Source organism: Rhamphochromis longiceps, linkage group LG7 (assembly GCF_057381845.1).
Source record: "Rhamphochromis longiceps isolate RC_006_pf linkage group LG7, R_longiceps_female_GT1.1, whole genome shotgun sequence".
Classification (NCBI taxonomy): Eukaryota; Metazoa; Chordata; class Actinopteri; order Cichliformes; family Cichlidae; genus Rhamphochromis; species Rhamphochromis longiceps.
This window is the reverse complement of record NC_140563.1, coordinates 60,304,790-60,322,449: the sequence shown is the minus strand read 5'-3', so window position 1 is coordinate 60,322,449 and position 17,660 is coordinate 60,304,790. Positions and strand designations below refer to the sequence as shown.

At 38.7% G+C, this 17,660-nt stretch overlaps 1 protein-coding gene across 1 annotated transcript; it reads right to left on the bottom strand.

Annotated features, from left to right (window-relative positions):
- Positions 1–1,739: 1,739 nt before the first annotated feature.
- On the bottom strand, positions 1,740–9,989 carry LOC146666539 (putative E3 ubiquitin-protein ligase HERC3). Its single transcript, XM_085414653.1, has 23 exons — positions 9,669–9,989; positions 9,452–9,572; positions 9,166–9,242; positions 8,312–8,533; positions 8,123–8,214; positions 7,746–7,876; positions 7,506–7,630; positions 7,344–7,417; positions 7,149–7,264; positions 6,982–7,041; positions 6,585–6,690; positions 5,813–6,008; positions 5,551–5,699; positions 5,325–5,441; positions 5,039–5,137; positions 4,490–4,645; positions 4,259–4,399; positions 3,985–4,154; positions 3,726–3,789; positions 3,566–3,636; positions 3,286–3,469; positions 3,067–3,166; positions 1,740–2,299 (listed from the first exon to the last, which is right to left on the bottom strand). The coding sequence occupies exons 1-23, from the start codon at positions 9,892–9,894 to the stop codon at positions 2,082–2,084; spliced, it is 3,015 nt and encodes a 1,004-aa protein (XP_085270779.1). The 5' UTR covers positions 9,895–9,989; the 3' UTR covers positions 1,740–2,081.
- Between the last annotated feature and the right edge of the window lie 7,671 nt (positions 9,990–17,660).

The window sequence follows — 17,660 nt, the reverse complement described above, 5'->3', positions numbered from 1 at the left end:
CCATATGACTTTATTCATTTGACCGGAAATCACACAGAGTGACTCAGAAAGCCTCGAGGGAAATCAGGGCTTAAAGTTGACCTATTCTTCTTTTTCTTCTTTTCTGTCATTTGCTACAATAATGGATGATCACATTAAATGTGATAGTTAGTTTCACGTAATTAGGCCAGTTTATGTTAAACAATGTGAGGCAAGAGCTCTATTTTTTATTATTTTGGATCTCTTTCATTTTGCTGGGAGCTGGTATCGTCGTCATCTGAGGCACACAGCTTTAACTGTGAACACTGAGCTGATTTGATGTTCAAATTTTCTGTTTGTGAGGAGAAGCCTCACAAACCCTCAGGAAGGGAAGAGCCAAAACCTTTAAATGTTTTAACATAAATAAGGATTATTTCAGAAAAGCTACTCTCCAAGTCCAAGAATAGAATTTGTTGTCACAGTCAACATGAAAAAAAAAACTGATCCACTGAAATTTTAAAAAAGTCTCAATTTATAATTTTCCTTATTCAGAAAGAAAACCTGTGCTGTCTCTTTAAAGAATCCAAATAGTATTATTAATGATGTCATGCATAAATATAAGTTCAAAGGTATATGTTAATTTGAATTGATGTGTAAGATATTTTCATTCTTGAATGAAGATTTTATTTGATGTTTTTTGTTGTGTTTGGTTTTGAATGTGAAGCATTGTTACTCTGCAAAGCTGCATTTGTCTGCAAGATGATCTCATCCTAGCTGTTCTTTGTTTCATCGAACCAGACAGCCAACCAGCAGAATAGTGGGGACATCTAGTGGTTTCTTTCTTTCTTTCTTTCTTTCTTTCTTTCTTTCTTTCTTTCTTTCTTTCTTTCTTTCTTTCTTTCTTTCTTTCTTCAAATGCAAAACCCCCCAAAAGCATGCGATTCAAACAGCACTATTGTTACATCAGGGTTACACTATTATTCCTCTTTCAGAATCATGTGAGATCCTGAGATGCAGTGTATTTTTTATGTCCTCTGCAATGGATATTTTACATCTTTTGAACTTATTGAGCTGCCCTACTAAGTCCCGATGTGCTCAATAAAGGATATCCTTGGCTTTCCAACGATATCTCACGTGTTTGTGTGGCCTCTTTTAGCTCAAAAGAGGCAGGAAATAACAAAAAAGGTTAAAGTGAAAGATATTACTGTCTTTTTTCATGTAATTTCAGGTGGCTTCAGGTTCCTAGACTCCGTAAAGATTTTCATTCAACTTGGATTTGAATTAGCAGCTTATTGGTGCGTCTGTTCAAGTCGACAAATAATGTTAAAACAAATGAAGCCACTGGATTTAAATCTGGATCCATCTGGTGGTTGAACGGCGCTCTAGCAGAGTCTCTGGACTGCATAGTAACTTTTCTTCTCTTTGACATAAGTATACAGAAACATAGCGTGGGCAACGGTCTGAGATACTAATATTATCAAATAAAATCTGCACTTCATTATGATTTCTACTTTAAATAGTGTGAAGGAAACCTCAGACTGCAGTGTTCAGTGATTTATTGACACTAGGTAAGCAATGTTTAGTGTAAAATACACATTTTTATTGTTCAAACACATAACCATGTTACATTTGTTAAATATTTATAACTGGTAATAATTCAACCCCACTAGGATTAAATAACACACAAAGAATAAAGTGATAAATAATACAGAAGTGATACTTTAGATTGTATTACACATAGTCAGATGTTTATAACAAGTAATAAATTATTCTGTTCATCTTTGTCTGAGCATAAAAATTAGATTTGATTCATTGGAATAATTTAAATTATTGGATAAATTATGACATATTAAGAAACGTTAGATAATTCTAAAGTGCCTTATGATGCTGATGCTGTTACACAGCTGTCTTATGTAGGAATGTTGAATTTTTTTTAAAAGAGAAATCTTACAAAGTCAAGTTGTGCATTTGCTATAGTGTAATATTATTGTAATACACAGTGTAAATTATCCTGAGGTACCACAGGAAAAAAAAGATGAGTTCCAAGAGTAAAAATAAATCTCATCCCTCCTCCTCGGCTCAGACACAGTGCACGCTCCTTTAGAGCTGCATACGATCCACCATCACAGTGTGAATTCTGTATCTGCTAGCAGGGCCTCTGTCAGTCTGTCTCGCAGGATCTCCTTAGTTGAGTAAAAAGGCAGATTCAGAATAGAGTGACATGTCAGGGCCTCAGGGAAGTGCTGATCACAGGTGCTGCTCTGAATTTGCTTGACCCGAACCTTCATATGGACCTGGTCCATGCCAAGAATTGGAGCTCTTCTATAACCAGTCAGGAACCCTGAAGAACAGCAGTGGAAGGAAAATCTTATTACAAACTTATTGTAACAAATCTTGTTACAATAAGTACATAGGGTTTCTTCTGACCTAGCCACTTCATTCTAATAGACTAGAATGGTTACAGCATTTTGTGATTTGTTTCTTTGCATTCACAACCCTGCGTTTTGGTTTCACATCTAGTTCTGTTCATTATATATTGTATTTCTTGTGTACTTCATGTCCCTGTGTCTGAGCTGGTCTATTTGTTTGTCTTGTATCCCTTTGTGTCAAGTAAGTTGTGATTCCTCAGTGTTTATCTGTTTGATTTTGAGAGCCTTAGTTTTCCTCTTAGTTTAGTGTTTCTAGTTTTACACCTTCTTTATTTGCTTATCTGGGTTCTGTTTCCAGTTAAAGTTTGTTGTATTCTAGCTCTCTTTTTATTTATTGTGCTTCCCCTGTGTTTAGTTACTATCTTTATGAGATTTTTGTTAGTCCTTTGCCTTGTTTGCACTGTGTCTAGTTTAGATTCCCTTGTCTCTTCCTGCTGTATCTATGAGCTGTTTTCCCCTTTTCTAAATACCTTGTGTAGAAATTGTCTGGATCTTCCCACGGTCCTTTGTCATGTCTGTTTTAGATCATGTCAAAGATTTAACTTTGACTATGAAGCAGGCAAATACTTTTACACAGCACTGTACATACCACAAGTCCTTAATATTGCCCACATTTTAATAACATATCACAGGGAAGATTTCAACAGTGAAAAGCTGTAGAAATTTGTCAAGTACTTACGAAGGAAATCTTTCCTCTGCTCTTCAGTTAGTTCGTCAAACACCTCCCAAAACATCTTTATGGTGGAATGGCGAACATGCTCCAACTCATAAACTGTGTTCTGTAGACAGTGAAAATTATTTTTTTGCAAATGAGTTGATAAAGTCAGGCACATACACGTACACAGGTATTCTGTTGCAGCTGTGAAACTACAGCCTGTGTCTGTTTGGCTGACTGTACCTGTTTGAACTTTTCCCAGTCATACACATCCTGGCCGACCAGCACTCCCTGCAGCTCCTCTGGTCGAAACAGCCTCACCAAATCCTGGTCACACACCAGGAAGAAGCCTCGCTTGAACTCCTGGAACACACTCTCCACTGATGTGTTGAAGGCATGATTCACATAGGCCTCCACAAACTCCTTCCTGTTTAGGAGGGAAATTTTTAAATCAGCAAATATTTCACCGAGACAAAGGTGCTGCAGATGAACCTCACAAGCACGTCATGTTTTATATGCTTACTTATTTTGACTTGTCAGTGGCTTTCCAGGAGTTTGAGGATCCAGGTCAACATCTATTCCATCCCAGTTTATCTGTAAATTAGTTATAAATCAGATGAGTTTAGCTGCAAAACCTGAGAATGAGACAGATTACTGATCATCTTCTATAGTAAAACACATACCCAAAAGTCCATGTAGAGATTATCCAGAACATCATCTTCATAGTTTAAGATGGTCTGCAGAGTCCTTTAAAGAAATTAAAACAAAAAGTTGTATTAAGAGAAGTTCAACTATGTACATTTTACAGCAGTCACAAGTTACTGTAACTTTTGACACACGACAACTTAAAATACATCCATCCATACATTTTCTTCTGCTTGTCCGGGGCCAGGCTGTGGGACCAGCAGCAGCATGTGTTACTGAAATGAAATGGATACTTACCGTCCTACAGTCGGGCTGAACTCCATCATATCCTCCAGTGTCGGCTCTAAACTGAGTAGCTTCTTGAACAGAACCAGTGGGAATGGTAAGTGTATGATACACTGGTTGTACAAGGCCAAGCCACACAGTAGTCCAAACAGGAAGAAGTTTCTCTTGCTCTCTTCTGTTGCCTGCATTAATAAAAGTTCACTTTGGTTCTATTATTGCTTATCGTTAAAATTTCAATCCTTTAACCAATTTTATACAGTTGGTGGGCTCAGTTTTAAAGTCTTACATTGGAGGGAAACCATGCCAGGGTTTTGGAGTCATTGAGCATGAACATCCCAGATTCTTCTGACACCATTTTAAGAAACAGGTGGTGAAAAAGGTCTCGTTTGTAGACATCTTTGGTGTTTGGGTCCTCATCAAAATAGACCTGCGAAAATATAAGAGTTGCAGAAGTTTTTGATGAGAACAGTTGCAGAAGAGTCTGGATATACTTTAATCATCAGGGGAAAATATTCACCACAAGTGGCTTCTTGCAGGCGCTGTGAGGAGCAGCTTCCAGCTCTCTGAAGGTGCCTTCGAAAAGTGACGCACGCTGCAGCCGCAGTTCAAAAAAAAATGGATTTGACTGAGGATTCAATTCATCAGGCAAACCAAAAGCCATCTGGTGCTGTCTCTACAATAGAGATAACAAAAAAAATATTTTTAAAAATTCTATTTCTCTTTGAATGACATTTTATTGAATACAGCAAGTCTTACTTCTTATAATGGCATTTATTTTGCTGTGCACTGGGGGGCAGCACAGTAATCCATAATAACAATGACTACTGCCTCACAAGATTACTGGGACTAAATTTGCTGATAGTTTCATAAGTGAAGAACAATATTATCATTTGACACAATTCCGGTCACCTGATGAATAATCTGTGTCATTTAAGCACTGCTCAGGTTATCAGGCTGCTGACTAATTAAATAACTCCTCCTGTTTTGTTTTGTTTTTAAATATTGCAGGTAGTGTAAAGCAAATTTGTGGAAGATAAAGCAGTTGCTTGGTTCAGGCTTAAGTTACCTGAGTGCATTCAGAATTCATGTCGAACACTGTTTTCTTTGATTGCAGATCCATCACGATTGGGAACTTGCACAGGATGAGCGGCTCAGCATTTGCATACTGAAATAGAAAAATCCACATAGATCATTTAGGTTTACCAACACATGAAAACCATTTCTTTGTAATATCAACATCAACATTAGGCATTGACTAAAAGTGACAGAATCAAAGATGAGAAGAATGGAATAACAAAGTATGACACAGTAGATTACACACAGACACACTACTTTAGACCAGAACATTTTACCTTTCGTTGTGACTGTAAAAGCCAATGTTGCAAATCCTCAAAAAGGAATGCTTCATCAGCTGACACACAAAAATCACTTTCTGGTATCCTTCGAGACTCTGCAACCCTGCTGTTGGCCTTTAAAGGAAACATTTGACTTTAAATTTCTTTTTTTTTCAGGTAAAATAACTGACAGATAAAGGCTTAAGAGGGAGTAAAATGACTGTTTTAGGATATTTATACTAACATTGTACATATATTGGAGGACTAGCAGCAGATGTCTGACTCCAGAGTTGCGAGGTACAGGTTTGAAGGACAAGATCTCTGATAGGGCCTTCTTCCACACCTTAACGTATCGCACCATGGTGGAGGGTGACAGCGAGGACCACCAGTCACCTGAAGCAAAACAGAGAGCAGATAAAAACTACATGCCATGAAGCTTTGAGCACTTTCTCACCTTCCAGATTAAAAAGAGTATTGTGATATCATGTAGACAGCTGTGACAGTACCTATGATCTTAAGGCTTTCATTCGACAACCTTGCTACTGCACCAGCTACCGCCTCAGCAAGCTCTGTGCTCTGTTGCCATGTTTGTTTCTGGATTGCATGCAGAAGCTCATTGAGAAGAAGGTAGATTCTCAACCCCTCCACTCCAACTGGTTTCTGATCAAGGGAAGGGAGCAGGTGTAGCACAGCAGCCTCGATCTGTTTGAAGATGATTCCAAAAATCACTGAACAGCAGGTAGCTCCAGGTACATTGAATGTGGCTTTTGTTCGACGGTGTTCAGAGGAAAAATGCTAGGACTATATAGTCATTCTTTAAAAGTCAGGAAGTTCATTCATTTAACACAGACAAGAGCAGTGCCTGGTCAGGGAGAGTGTAACCAGTTACAATCTGAAGTTGTCGAAAAGGTTAGCTATAAGGATACGTTCACTAAATGTGTCATGTGTGTATGACTGTCTGATCAGAATGTGGCCATGCAGAACAAACTGAATATCGGTTGCAGTTTTTTCAAGAACCGCTCATCTGAACACCACGAGTGAGGAACTGAAGTTCTGATTTGGATGCTCATCAAATTAAATTCTAGTATTTTATTAGTTTCTCAATCAACACATAGAAGATATTTGTGTCTGTGTGACACGTCTGTACAGATTTAGCTTTATATTACTAGGCATTTATGGACAAACACAGATTTCTCAAATTATTAGTAAGATATTTATAAAATAACAAACAAACAAACACATAACTTTTCTTACAGATTACTTCTGTATTCAACATACCTTTGCCCGAGCACTTTCCTTAGTTAACAGTTTCTTGAAAGCAAGCTGTGCATGGTTCAGGTTTAAGCCGTGGTACTTTGGTGAAGTTTGGAAATGTTTATCACCGCTAAGAAGAAAAAGAAAAAAGTCCATATCAAAGTATTGCACTTATCTATCTATCTATCTATCTATCTATCTATCTATCTATCTATCTATCTATCTATCTATCTATCTATCTATCTATCTATCTATCTATCTATCTATCTATCTATCTATCTATACATATATACATATATATACATACATATATATATAGCAACTATAGCCATACTTTAGTTATTTCAGGCCCGAGAGACTAGATAGCCCACCTTTGAGATGAGAAAAAGAAGAATGTGGTGCACAGAAACTGTGTATTTACCTTTGCTCAAGGAAGCTTTTATTCAGACAGGATGCAGAGGAAAATGCCCTGTAGATTTCCCTGTGAAGATTTAATGTTTTCATTCCATTGCAGAAAAAATGAATAATTTGAGTCACAGAAACACCAGGCAAATCAACAAGCTGTGACTGCCAGTGCATCATACGTACTGTTTTTTCTTTTTCCATGGCTTTGAATCACATTCAGAGATCCATTTGTCAACCATGTCATCAAGACAGTGTTGTGATGCAATGCCACAGTTAGTCTTTGAACCCTTGTGAATGCCCTGTGAAAGAAAGCAGTGATTGTTTACATATTTACACCTCCTCCATTATGGTCTGTACTTTATGTGTTAGTGTCAGTACCTCATCAGACAAGCATCTTGCAAATGAACAGTTATCTTCTGCGAAGATGTTTCTGATTTTGGGCTCACCAGTGTCTGAAATGGCAGGTAAACACATCATTTCTTTCTCAGATACAGCAAATTCATTGTATCCTTAAATCATTAATAACAGAGGTGTAGTTACCCTGTGGCAGTCGAACAGGCAGTGGCACAGATGGATTACTCTCCTCTCGATGTCCCAGCTGCCCTTGATCCTCACAACCAAAGGAGTAGACCCTCTTGGATTCGGTCAGCACTAAAGTGTGATTCCTGTGTAGATGATAATATACTAAATATTTAGACCTAAAAACCATAGTTACACTTTACTAACTGCTTTCTTCGAGCACTGTTTACATCATAAATTTAAACAATATGTGTGTCGTACCTTCCACATGCAATCTTGGTGACCTTTGCCCCCCAGAGCTCCGCAACAAGTCGAGGACGCAGTTCGTTGTGTAGTGAGTTGTGACCGAGCTGTCCGTGTTGACCGGAGCCAAATGTAAACACTGCACCATGCTGAGGAGCCAAACACACAACCACAGTGTAAAGTCCCACAGCCATTATTATTGTTTTTCTTCACTGTACTGTTACAATACAGCAGGTAGCAAAAGGCTCAGATAAAGAAACTGGGCCATGCTGTCCCAGCACCAGCTTACACCAATGAACAAATGGAGTATTTAGCAACCACATTTTTCCATTAGGAGCTGGTAGAAACCGAAGAAGAGTTTAAAGGAGAGCACTAAAAAGCTCCTGTTGTCTAACCTTTGTCAAAATGGCGGTGTGGTCCTGTCCACAGGAAATGCGCTGAGCTTTCTTCATATTCAAACACTGAACAGGAGCTGGTGTGTGTCTGTCTATAAGGAAAAGGATTGTCAGTGTTATTATGTTACCAGATTATAATGCTCATTAACATACAATAAAGTTAGGACATTTATTTTAAAGCCACAGTACCTTTAGTGTCTCCCAGCCCGAGCTGTCCACAGTCATTTCTTCCCCAGCTGAAAACACCTCCAGAGACAGAGAGGGCAAAACTCTGGTCTCCTCCTGCAGCGACCTGGATCACGGGGATCGCTGACAGTGATGGCACATGTTGAGGTGATCTGCAGACAGACTCTCTCGTACCCAGACCCAGCTGACCCCTGCAGTCCTGACCCCACGTATACAGCTGACCATCTGTGGGAGTTTATGAGTTCGTGATCAATGTTATGACAAGCCCATCAGTTGGATGGTCACAAACTGAGGGTGTGCAGTAAAATTTTTATATAATAAAATTTTATATCCTGGTGCAGATCCCAAAGTTCCTAAAGATAAATCTTTAGGAAGATAAGTCACGCTGAAGAAAGTTGATTACATTTTTATAAAATAATGCACAAGAAATTTCCATTTCAAATAGAAATGTAGACATGCATTGCAATGTTAATAATGTGAAAATTCCTGATGGAGAGTCAAGTGTGAAAATCAAGGATAATGTTTATGGAGGACAAAAATTAATCTCAGCTGCAATCCCAATTTATAAGTGTATCTTTTTGCCCAACCACATACGCTGACGGTTCAGCTGATACTTCAATCCCTTGTTTGTTTGATAGATAGATAAACTATGATACCATGCATGTATTAGGGATACATACCTGTACACACACGTGCCAAAGTAACATGAACTACATGAAAACAGACTATGATATAAAATTACATGTGTATTATGAAGTGCAACCAAATGTGATTGAATGTAAGCTGGATGGGCTGACTCAGTCTGTTTTAATCATTTTTACTTGTCCATTTGTAGCACTTGCAGAATTCTACTGTACCTTTGGTGAGTGCAACGGAGTGCTGACTCCCACAAGCAACTTGAGAAACGTGTATGTTAGAAAAAGCTTCGAGTGGCCTGAAAAAGATGGAGCAGAAGAAGAGAACAGAGCTGAAAGAAGCCATATATATATATATCTATACAAAATCCAAATATAGGCATTGTCCTAGGACTAGGAATACTAACAATGGTGCTACCTACCTACCTGCCTACTACTACTACTAATAATAATAATACATAATATGACTTTTTATGCCAGTCTGTGGAGCATAATCTGTATCTGTTACCTGGGAGTGAAAGGTGGGTGTCTCGTGTCCACACAGAGAACTTTGCCGCTCTCAGACAGCAGTGCGACCACATCATCGCCACAACTCACAGCCTCTATCTTCTCTTTGTGTTTCACAAACTCTGCAGATTCACAAGCCACAAACACAGCAGGTGTGAGTGGACACAGTTCGGTTAAATGTAGCAGAGAGTGAACTTGTTAGTGACACCGATACTCACTCTGCCTGCCTCTCGCTCTTCTCCCATCCTCGCTCTCGTTTATTTGGATAAAAAACGCGTTTCCGTTACTTTTAACGAAAGCCAGCACGTTTCGACCTGCCGACAGATCCGCGATGTGATAGCTGATGTTTAAATAATGAACTCCATCATCAGTGGTCGTGCTGTCGGTACCGGAGCCGTCTTTCACGTAAAACCCGCGCTGACAGTCCTCTCCCCAGGAAAACATGTTGTCGTGTGTTTAGGAGCAACAGCTGATCCTCACTGTGTCACTCTGCAGTCTGTCAACAAGAAACGAAACTTACCTGGAAAACAAAACTTAAATACGGTGTGAACAGCGTGACGAAAGGAAACAATAACACGAGTCAGCTGATCAGTTAAAGTAAGGAAAGCGAAAGTGAAACTGATGATAAATATGTCAGACAACGAAAACGAAAATTGTGTAGTTATGTGGGTTTCGTTTCACACGCAGAGAAGGAGGATTCAGGACTGTTAAGGAAGAGGTTGTATTTAAAAAGTGAGTGAAGAAAACTCGAAAATAAATAAATAAATAATAAAAGATCCCAGCAAACTCAGTGGTAAAGAGTATGTTTCCGTGGTACAGTGTGGGAAATGTTAATAATGCTGAGAGATGGGCTCACATTTTTACTTAATAATCTACAAACTACAAACAAACTACAGCATGTACATTATCATGTGAGCGTGAAATGTATAAAGTAGTAAGTAATACAGTTAAGCTAAAGTGTGTTATTATGCTCATTTGTGTTAGTCTTCATACTGTGTAATCATTCTTAACAGGTGGGGTTGCTGGGAGTGCCTGAGGTTATTAAGGATTTCAACTTAAATTAAAGTGATACTGTGCCAGGAGCAGGAGAAAATGGAGAGTCTGGAACAATCAGAAGCTTTTTGCTTGCAGGGATTGGTTAAGTATACACTGACGTCATTGTGTGAAACGTTGTCCTTGTTTGATGTGTAGTATCAATGCAGACGTCATTTGGACATTTGCACTCTGTGGAGGTGGATAAGTGTAAGACATGCAAATGAGAGCTTGTAAATTAATTCAGGATCAGATATATCGACTGCCATAGACCATAGAAACAAGGGACATTTCTTGTTTATACACCACTTCGAATTTAGTCATCACAATTATTAACTCTTTCTTTATTTCACAGCTTGTCTTTTGTTCTTTCTTCCTACCCTCACCTCAAATGCCCCTGGCCTTGGTTCCCTTGCAACTGCCTGGAAATCAGTGCTATATTACAGGAGACCTTTTGTACTTTCCCTTGTTTTCTATCACAGATATATTTTCAAAATGCTGGTTCCCCCACCTGAACATAGCCAAAGTTTAAAATAAATGTCTGTATAAATAGCCATGGCTTGGTATGATGTCAGATAGAGCAGATATGGTCAGATATGGAGGCTCCACCCACCGACTGCTCAAACGTTTTGCTTGTGGAGGTAGCCAACCAAAAGAAACTTGGTTTAAAACGAAAAGGTTGGATTATTTTGAACATTGAATCATGCAAAGCTACTTTATCAGAGTCTAGGAATAATGCAGTTTATTTTGAAAACAATATTTTTTTCTTCCAAATTTTGACCAATTTCCTTTCCTTGGGCACAGAGGGTCTCTAATCCAGTCTTTTTATCCCAGCAGATCCACATGAATCCTAATTAAAACGAGTCCTCCCTCCAACATCATTAGATTCTTTAAAAAGCAAAACCAGGTTAAAAAAAGCAGGGAGTTTTAGCTCATGAGTTAAAACGGTGAGCTATGAGTTAAAATGGTGAAAAGCATTTTAAGTTGTGTGACGTATGATTCACCAACTCAGGGGATTTTTCTTCTTTCTTTTTTTTTGACCTGCTGAGTGCAAAACAGCCACCGCACTACCTGCTGCCACTCCTCCACTGGCCACAGGAGCTGCAGCTGCTATTCCAGCTGAGGTGAAACCAACAGCCCCCAGGACAATAGGAGCAGAGATCACTGCTGTACCTGAGACCAGGAAGAAACACTTGGTGACTGGGTGTGTAAAGCGCTTTGGGGGGACTAGTAAAAGCGGGACAAGTGGGAATTTGTCTGAATTTAAGAGAAGATGAATAAAAGTGAGGAGTATTTACTACATGCTTTGGGTGACTAAATGGAGGATGGATAGGTGACGTGAAAACACTACTGACCCTTTATACTGAGCCAATAGCTCACACACTTCTATTAAATCTGTCTAAAGAGCCAGTAATCACAGAGGATAGATACTGGAAGCAAACTGAAATGTTAGGAGGAACTAAATCACACATTACAACACCAGTGGCAGCACCCTGCTGTCTCACACATCGGGATCACGGTCCTGTTGAAACGGGCTAATCGCTAAAGCTCACAGTTGCATTCGTCTATACTCAATATGATCGAAAAAACTATTTTAACAAACAATTAAAAAATGAAGAAGTAAAAGATCTACTATAGCCAAAAGAAGACCATTTACAGACTATAGCGCTGTGAAAAAGTATTTGCCTCCTTTCTGCTTTCGTATCTTATTCCATATTTGTCACACTTACACGTTTCAGATCAATACATTTATAACATTAGACAACAATGTCTAATATTAAACGGCAGTTTTCAAGGGAAAAACGCTATCCAAACATACTTGGTCCTATATGAAAAAGTAATCGCACTGAAAACCTTGTGTGTCACCTCTGACACCAACAACTGCAGCAAGCGTTTGGTGCTAGAGGTCACATTTGGACTCTGGACCTCTGGGGAGTGTGCAGATGATCTCATTACTGTCTAAAAATCCAAGGAGTGCTGAATCATTGAAAAATACACAGTAACAGGTGTGTAGCATCGCTAACTAGGTAGCAACAAGCCTCTAACACAGTGTGTGTATGCTAACGGCTAATCTAGCAAACAAATGAACAGAGTGCTTTTAAGAGGATAAGATGACAAGCTGTGTGTCTTTTTTATAATGACCTGCTTGAATTTACCTTAATCCAAGGAGTGGTCAGTGTGGGGAAATCTGCCATGAGCAGATAAAGTGGATGAGTGGGACTAGGTAGGTGTGCCGAAAAGAGGCAACAAAGCTGACGCTGAAGACTGTGGTAAGAACATAGTGGTGCTGCCAGCAGGTTTCCGGTTAGCAGGAAGACTTTGGCACAGTAACACCTGCAACATTGGCAGTCCCATTTTGTGAAAGGCAATAAAAAATAGCTAGGTTTCCATGTGTCATTTGTGTGGAACAATACTGCACAAGAAGCTAAACAGATATTTTTTTTAAAAAAGGAAGAAAAATGTTGAACAACAGAAGATAAATGTCCTTTTTTTCTAATGTCAACTGGCCGGCTGTGTGGTGCACAGCATTAAGAGGCCAGCAGTCAGACCCCAGAGTTTAACGGCCAAGTTCGAGTCTCTGATGGTCCGTCTGCTACAGCGGGGTAGGCCGAGCGAAAGACGAAGCTCCGGGCTCCTCCTTTTTCCAGCGTTTTTTTTTTCATTCACATTTATTTACATTTATTTAGATATCAAGCTGCAAGTAAAAGCTCAGGGAAACACTTTTAAGCCGCCCTTTAAGGTACCCTATATATGTCCTTTCACATCTTATCACTTCATACAGTGCTATGGGACAGTCTACACGTGCTACTTTCTGCACAAGCTTTTATCACACACGACCCACTGTTTACAGGTAACAAATACAGTGTCATTAATGTTAAAGTGGCTGTGTGGAGTAGCACAACCATTGCTAATATAACACTTTTCACATGCATTTCTACATATTACAGTGTCTTTTACCATCTTTATGGTGCTAGCTTAAAGTCATGCTGTAAATGTTAGCTTGTAGTGAAACATATTCAGACCATGTTAGGACAGAAATATTGGCTTCTATCATGACTAGTTAACAGAGATGTTAACTGCCCACGCTTTACTGTATTCCGATTACTTTTTTCAAGTTTACAGCAGTGTGTCATGTTGTTAAAAAAGTGAGTGACGTGAGCACAGTTCTGACATATCAGGAAGTGAACACAGTGACTGAAGCGGTGTTCACATTCATCCTTTAATCATGACAAAACGTGAGGAATCACACTGAGGTGAGACCTTGACAACAGACAAATCAGGAGCCACAGAGTGTCAAGTGTCAGCAGACACCAATCGGGACAATGATAAGAAAGAAATTCATTTACAGACACAAAAAGCAGTTTAAGGTTCTAGATCTGGATTACAACACATCATTATTTATTTAAAGCAACCCAAAATGCATAAATGACTATAACCAAGTACATCCTGTGATTCAGCAGCTGATAGAACCAACTTTAGCAGCAAAAACTTGAGTTAATCATTTTTTATTAGTGTTTCACAGCCAGAGATGGGCAGTAACGCGGGGTAAAGCGTTACTGTAATCCGATTACTTTTTTCAAGTAACGAGTAATATAAGGGATTACTATTGCAAAAAAGGTAATTAGATTACTGTTACTTTCCCGTAAGCACGCTGCGTTACTGCGTTACTAAAACCGTAATTTTTTTGCCAGAGTGCCTCATGACAATAACAGCTGTGTGCAGATCAACAATGGATAATCTATGGAGGAGTGCAGAGAGAGTATGACCGTGCAGCGTTTAAAGCGTGGAAATACTGAGCTTACTTTGAGTTTGATTCCGTAAAAAGTGACAAAAACTTTTAGAAACTTCTTTTTACACCGAAAAAAACCCTTAACTTCCGAGCAAGCACCGAGTACGCTACTACGGGATTGGAAATTCACAGAGAGACTCGCGGATTCTTCCACAAATTTCTTCTAGTCAGAATGTTGCATATAATTTAATTTTTGCTTGATGCATAAAGTTAAAAGATTAAAACTAATAAAACAAGTTTTAAAAAGAGACTTTTCCATTTGATTACATTTTGTATGATGGATTATGCAGAAAAAGTAGAATTGGGCTGAAAGATCTATAGCTTTATTACCTATTCAGGTCATAAATCATGGTTTTAAAAAGTAACTAAGTAATTAATTACTTTTGAAAATAAGTAATCAGTAAAGTAACGGGATTACTTTTTGGGGGAAGTAATCATTAATTAGTTACTGATTACTTTTTTCAAGTAACTTGACCAACACTGCTAGTTAAGTTACTACCATAGTTAATACAGTTACGGGTAACATGATAGTGCTAACCCATAACCCCGAACTCTGTAATACTGTAAATGATGAGTGATTTAAGTTAACACTAAACATGAAACAGTGTCTCCTGAACATTTATAATCAGGTTCGAGTCTGGCTGCATTGACTTTTGAAGATGCAAATTTAGCATGATGGCTGATGGTGATGTGTAAGCTTCTACTTACCTTCTACACTGTGTTTAACACACATTTCAGAATAGCAAAGAGGAGCACTGTTGCTTCATCCTTAATACTTTAGAGGAGAACTGGGCTGCAGATCAAAAGGTCCTTAATAGCTTTTTGTCCTCCCTGACCCTCAAAGCCAAACCAGCCATGAGAGCTGATGGGACACAATTTGTAAAAGTGACATTATCAGAAACAAAGGGGAGCAACAATACTTCATATTTGCATTCTTTAGAGAAAAGTATTTGAAAAGGCTGTCTGCTGTTTTGGATTGATGTTGTTCTCCAGAGGCTCAAAGAAGTAGGGCAGTGTCACGGGACGGCAAACTGTGGTGTATTTCAGGAACAGTTACATGCCTGACAACTACACTTCTGAACAGGTCCACCTTTTGATTTGCACTCAGAATGATTATATCAAAGAGTTTAGTTAAAAACACTAAAATGAAACCTGCAGACTTGCTTAAAGTGATTCGTATTCATGAGAAACTGGAACATCATTATCATTAAGTTTATTTCTTTCCCTGCTAAGCAAAGCAAGGCAAGGCAAGTTTATTTGTATAGCACAATTCAACAACAAGGTGATTCAAAGTGCTTTACAGAGACATTAGAAACAAAAACAAATAAAAAGCATGATTTAAAATTGATTAAAACAAGCAAACAAACTAACTAACTAATTAACAAACAAACAAACAAAGCAGTATATAAAATCAAAACAGATAAAATCAGAACAGTAGATAAAATCAATAGTTAAATATAAGTTTTGAAATTTAAGCTTAAAAGTGTGGATTTGGTGCTTTATTCAAATGCAGCTGAGAATAGGTGTCTTCAACCTGGATTTAAATAAACTGAGTGTTTCAGCTGATCTGAGGCTTTCTGGGAGTTTGTTCCAGATATAAGGAGCATAAAAGCTGAATGCAGCTTCTCCGTGTCTGGTTCTGACTCTGGGAACTGATAAAAGACCGGATCCAGATGACCTGAGGGATCTGGAAGGTTCATACTGGGTCAGGAGGTCACTGATGTATTTTGGTCCTAAACCATTCAGAGCTTTATAGACCAGCATCAGAACTTTAAAGTCTATCCTCTGACGGACAGGCAGCCAGTGTAAGGACCTCAGAGCTGGACTGATGTGGTCCACTTTTTTGGTCTTAGTGAGGACTCAAGCAGCAGAATGAGCTTCTGAATGAGCTGTAGTTGTCTGACTGATTTTTTAGGTAGACCTGTAAAGATGCTGTTACAGTAATCAAGCCTACTAAAGATGAATGCATGGACTAGTTTTTCCAGGTCCTGTTGAGACATCAGGTCTTTTATCCTTGAAATATTCTTGAGGTGATAGTAAGCTGATTTTGTTATTGTCTTAATGTGTTTTTCTAAGTTTAGGTCTGCATCCATCACTACACCCAAATTTTTCACCTTGTTTGTGGTTTTTAGGTGTATAGATTGAAGTTCTCTGGTGACCTGTAATCGTTTTTCTTTGGCGCCAAAGACTATTACCTCAGTTTTGTTTTTGTTTAGCTGGAGAAAATTGTGGCACAACCAGTCATTAATCTCCTCGATGCATTTACCAAGAGCCTGTACAGGGCCTTGGTCTCCTGGTGACATTGTGATATATATTTGTGTGTCATCTACATAGCTATGATAGTTTATTTTGTTGTTCTTTATAATCTGTGCCAGTGGGAGCATGTAAATGTTAAACAGAAAGGGTCCCAAGATGGAACCTTGGGGAACTCCACATGTGATACTTGTCTGCTCAGATGTGAAGTTACCTATTGATACAAAGTATTTCCTGTTTTCTAAGTATGTTTTGAACCAGTTTAGTACAGTTCCTGAAAGACCTGCCCAGTTCTCCCGTCGTTTGAGTAATATGTTGTGGTCAACTGTATCAAATGCTGCACTGAGATCCAGTAAAACTAAGACTGACATTTTTCCACTGTCTGTATTCAGACATATGTCATTGAACACTTTGGTCAGAGCAGTTTCAGTGCTGTGGTTCTGTCTAAAACCTGACTGGAAGGCATCATAGCAGTTATTCTGTTTTAAGAAGTAATTGAGCTGTTGAGAAACTGCTTTTTCAATGATCTTACTTAAAAATGGGAGATTTGAGATCGGCCTGTAGTTGTTCATTTGTGTCTTGTCAAGATTGTCCTTTTTCAGTATAGGTTTTATTACAGCAGTTTTTAGTGATTCTGGAAACACACCTGACATTAAAGAAAAGTTGATGATCTGTAACAAGTCTGACTCTAAAGTCTTTGAGACCTTTTTGAAAAAAAAAAGGAACACCAAGTCTTGCCCTGATTGGCTGATATAAGTGACAACAGACCTGTCGCTGTGTCAGTCTGTGTACATAATCCTCACCTGGGTGTTGCTGTTCAGTGTAAGCAATATCATTTGGATTTTATTCCTCTGATTTATTTCTCTGTGGTTGTGCTCGTCTTCAGGGTCCAGAGAGGGACAAAACAGTATCAGTGGCCTTGTCAGTAGCAGAACGGTTTGTCTTGAAGTCTTAGCGAGAAGTAGGAGGTACAGCAGGGGGGATAGAAGCATCTTTAAAAAGGTTGAAAACTTCTGTTTATTGCTCACCATTTGTTAAACTAGGGAAGTTTAAGCAGTGCATGTGTGGATCTGCACACACATGCAGCATTTGCTTGCATTCCATGTATGAGCTAGCCTCAGTCAAAACAGTGACG

Excerpts from the sequence above, each read along its gene's own strand:
- LOC146666539 (XM_085414653.1), bottom strand. The coding sequence starts at position 9,894 with ATGTTTTCCTGGGGAGAGGACTGTCAGCGCGGGTTTTACGTGAAAGAC. Across the intron at positions 7,877-8,122 it reads ACACCGCCATTTTGACAAAG|CATGGTGCAGTGTTTACATT; the intron begins GTTAGACAACAG and ends TTGGCTCCTCAG. Across the intron at positions 5,442-5,550 it reads TCCTCCAATATATGTACAAT|GCCAACAGCAGGGTTGCAGA; the intron begins GTTAGTATAAAT and ends TTTCCTTTAAAG.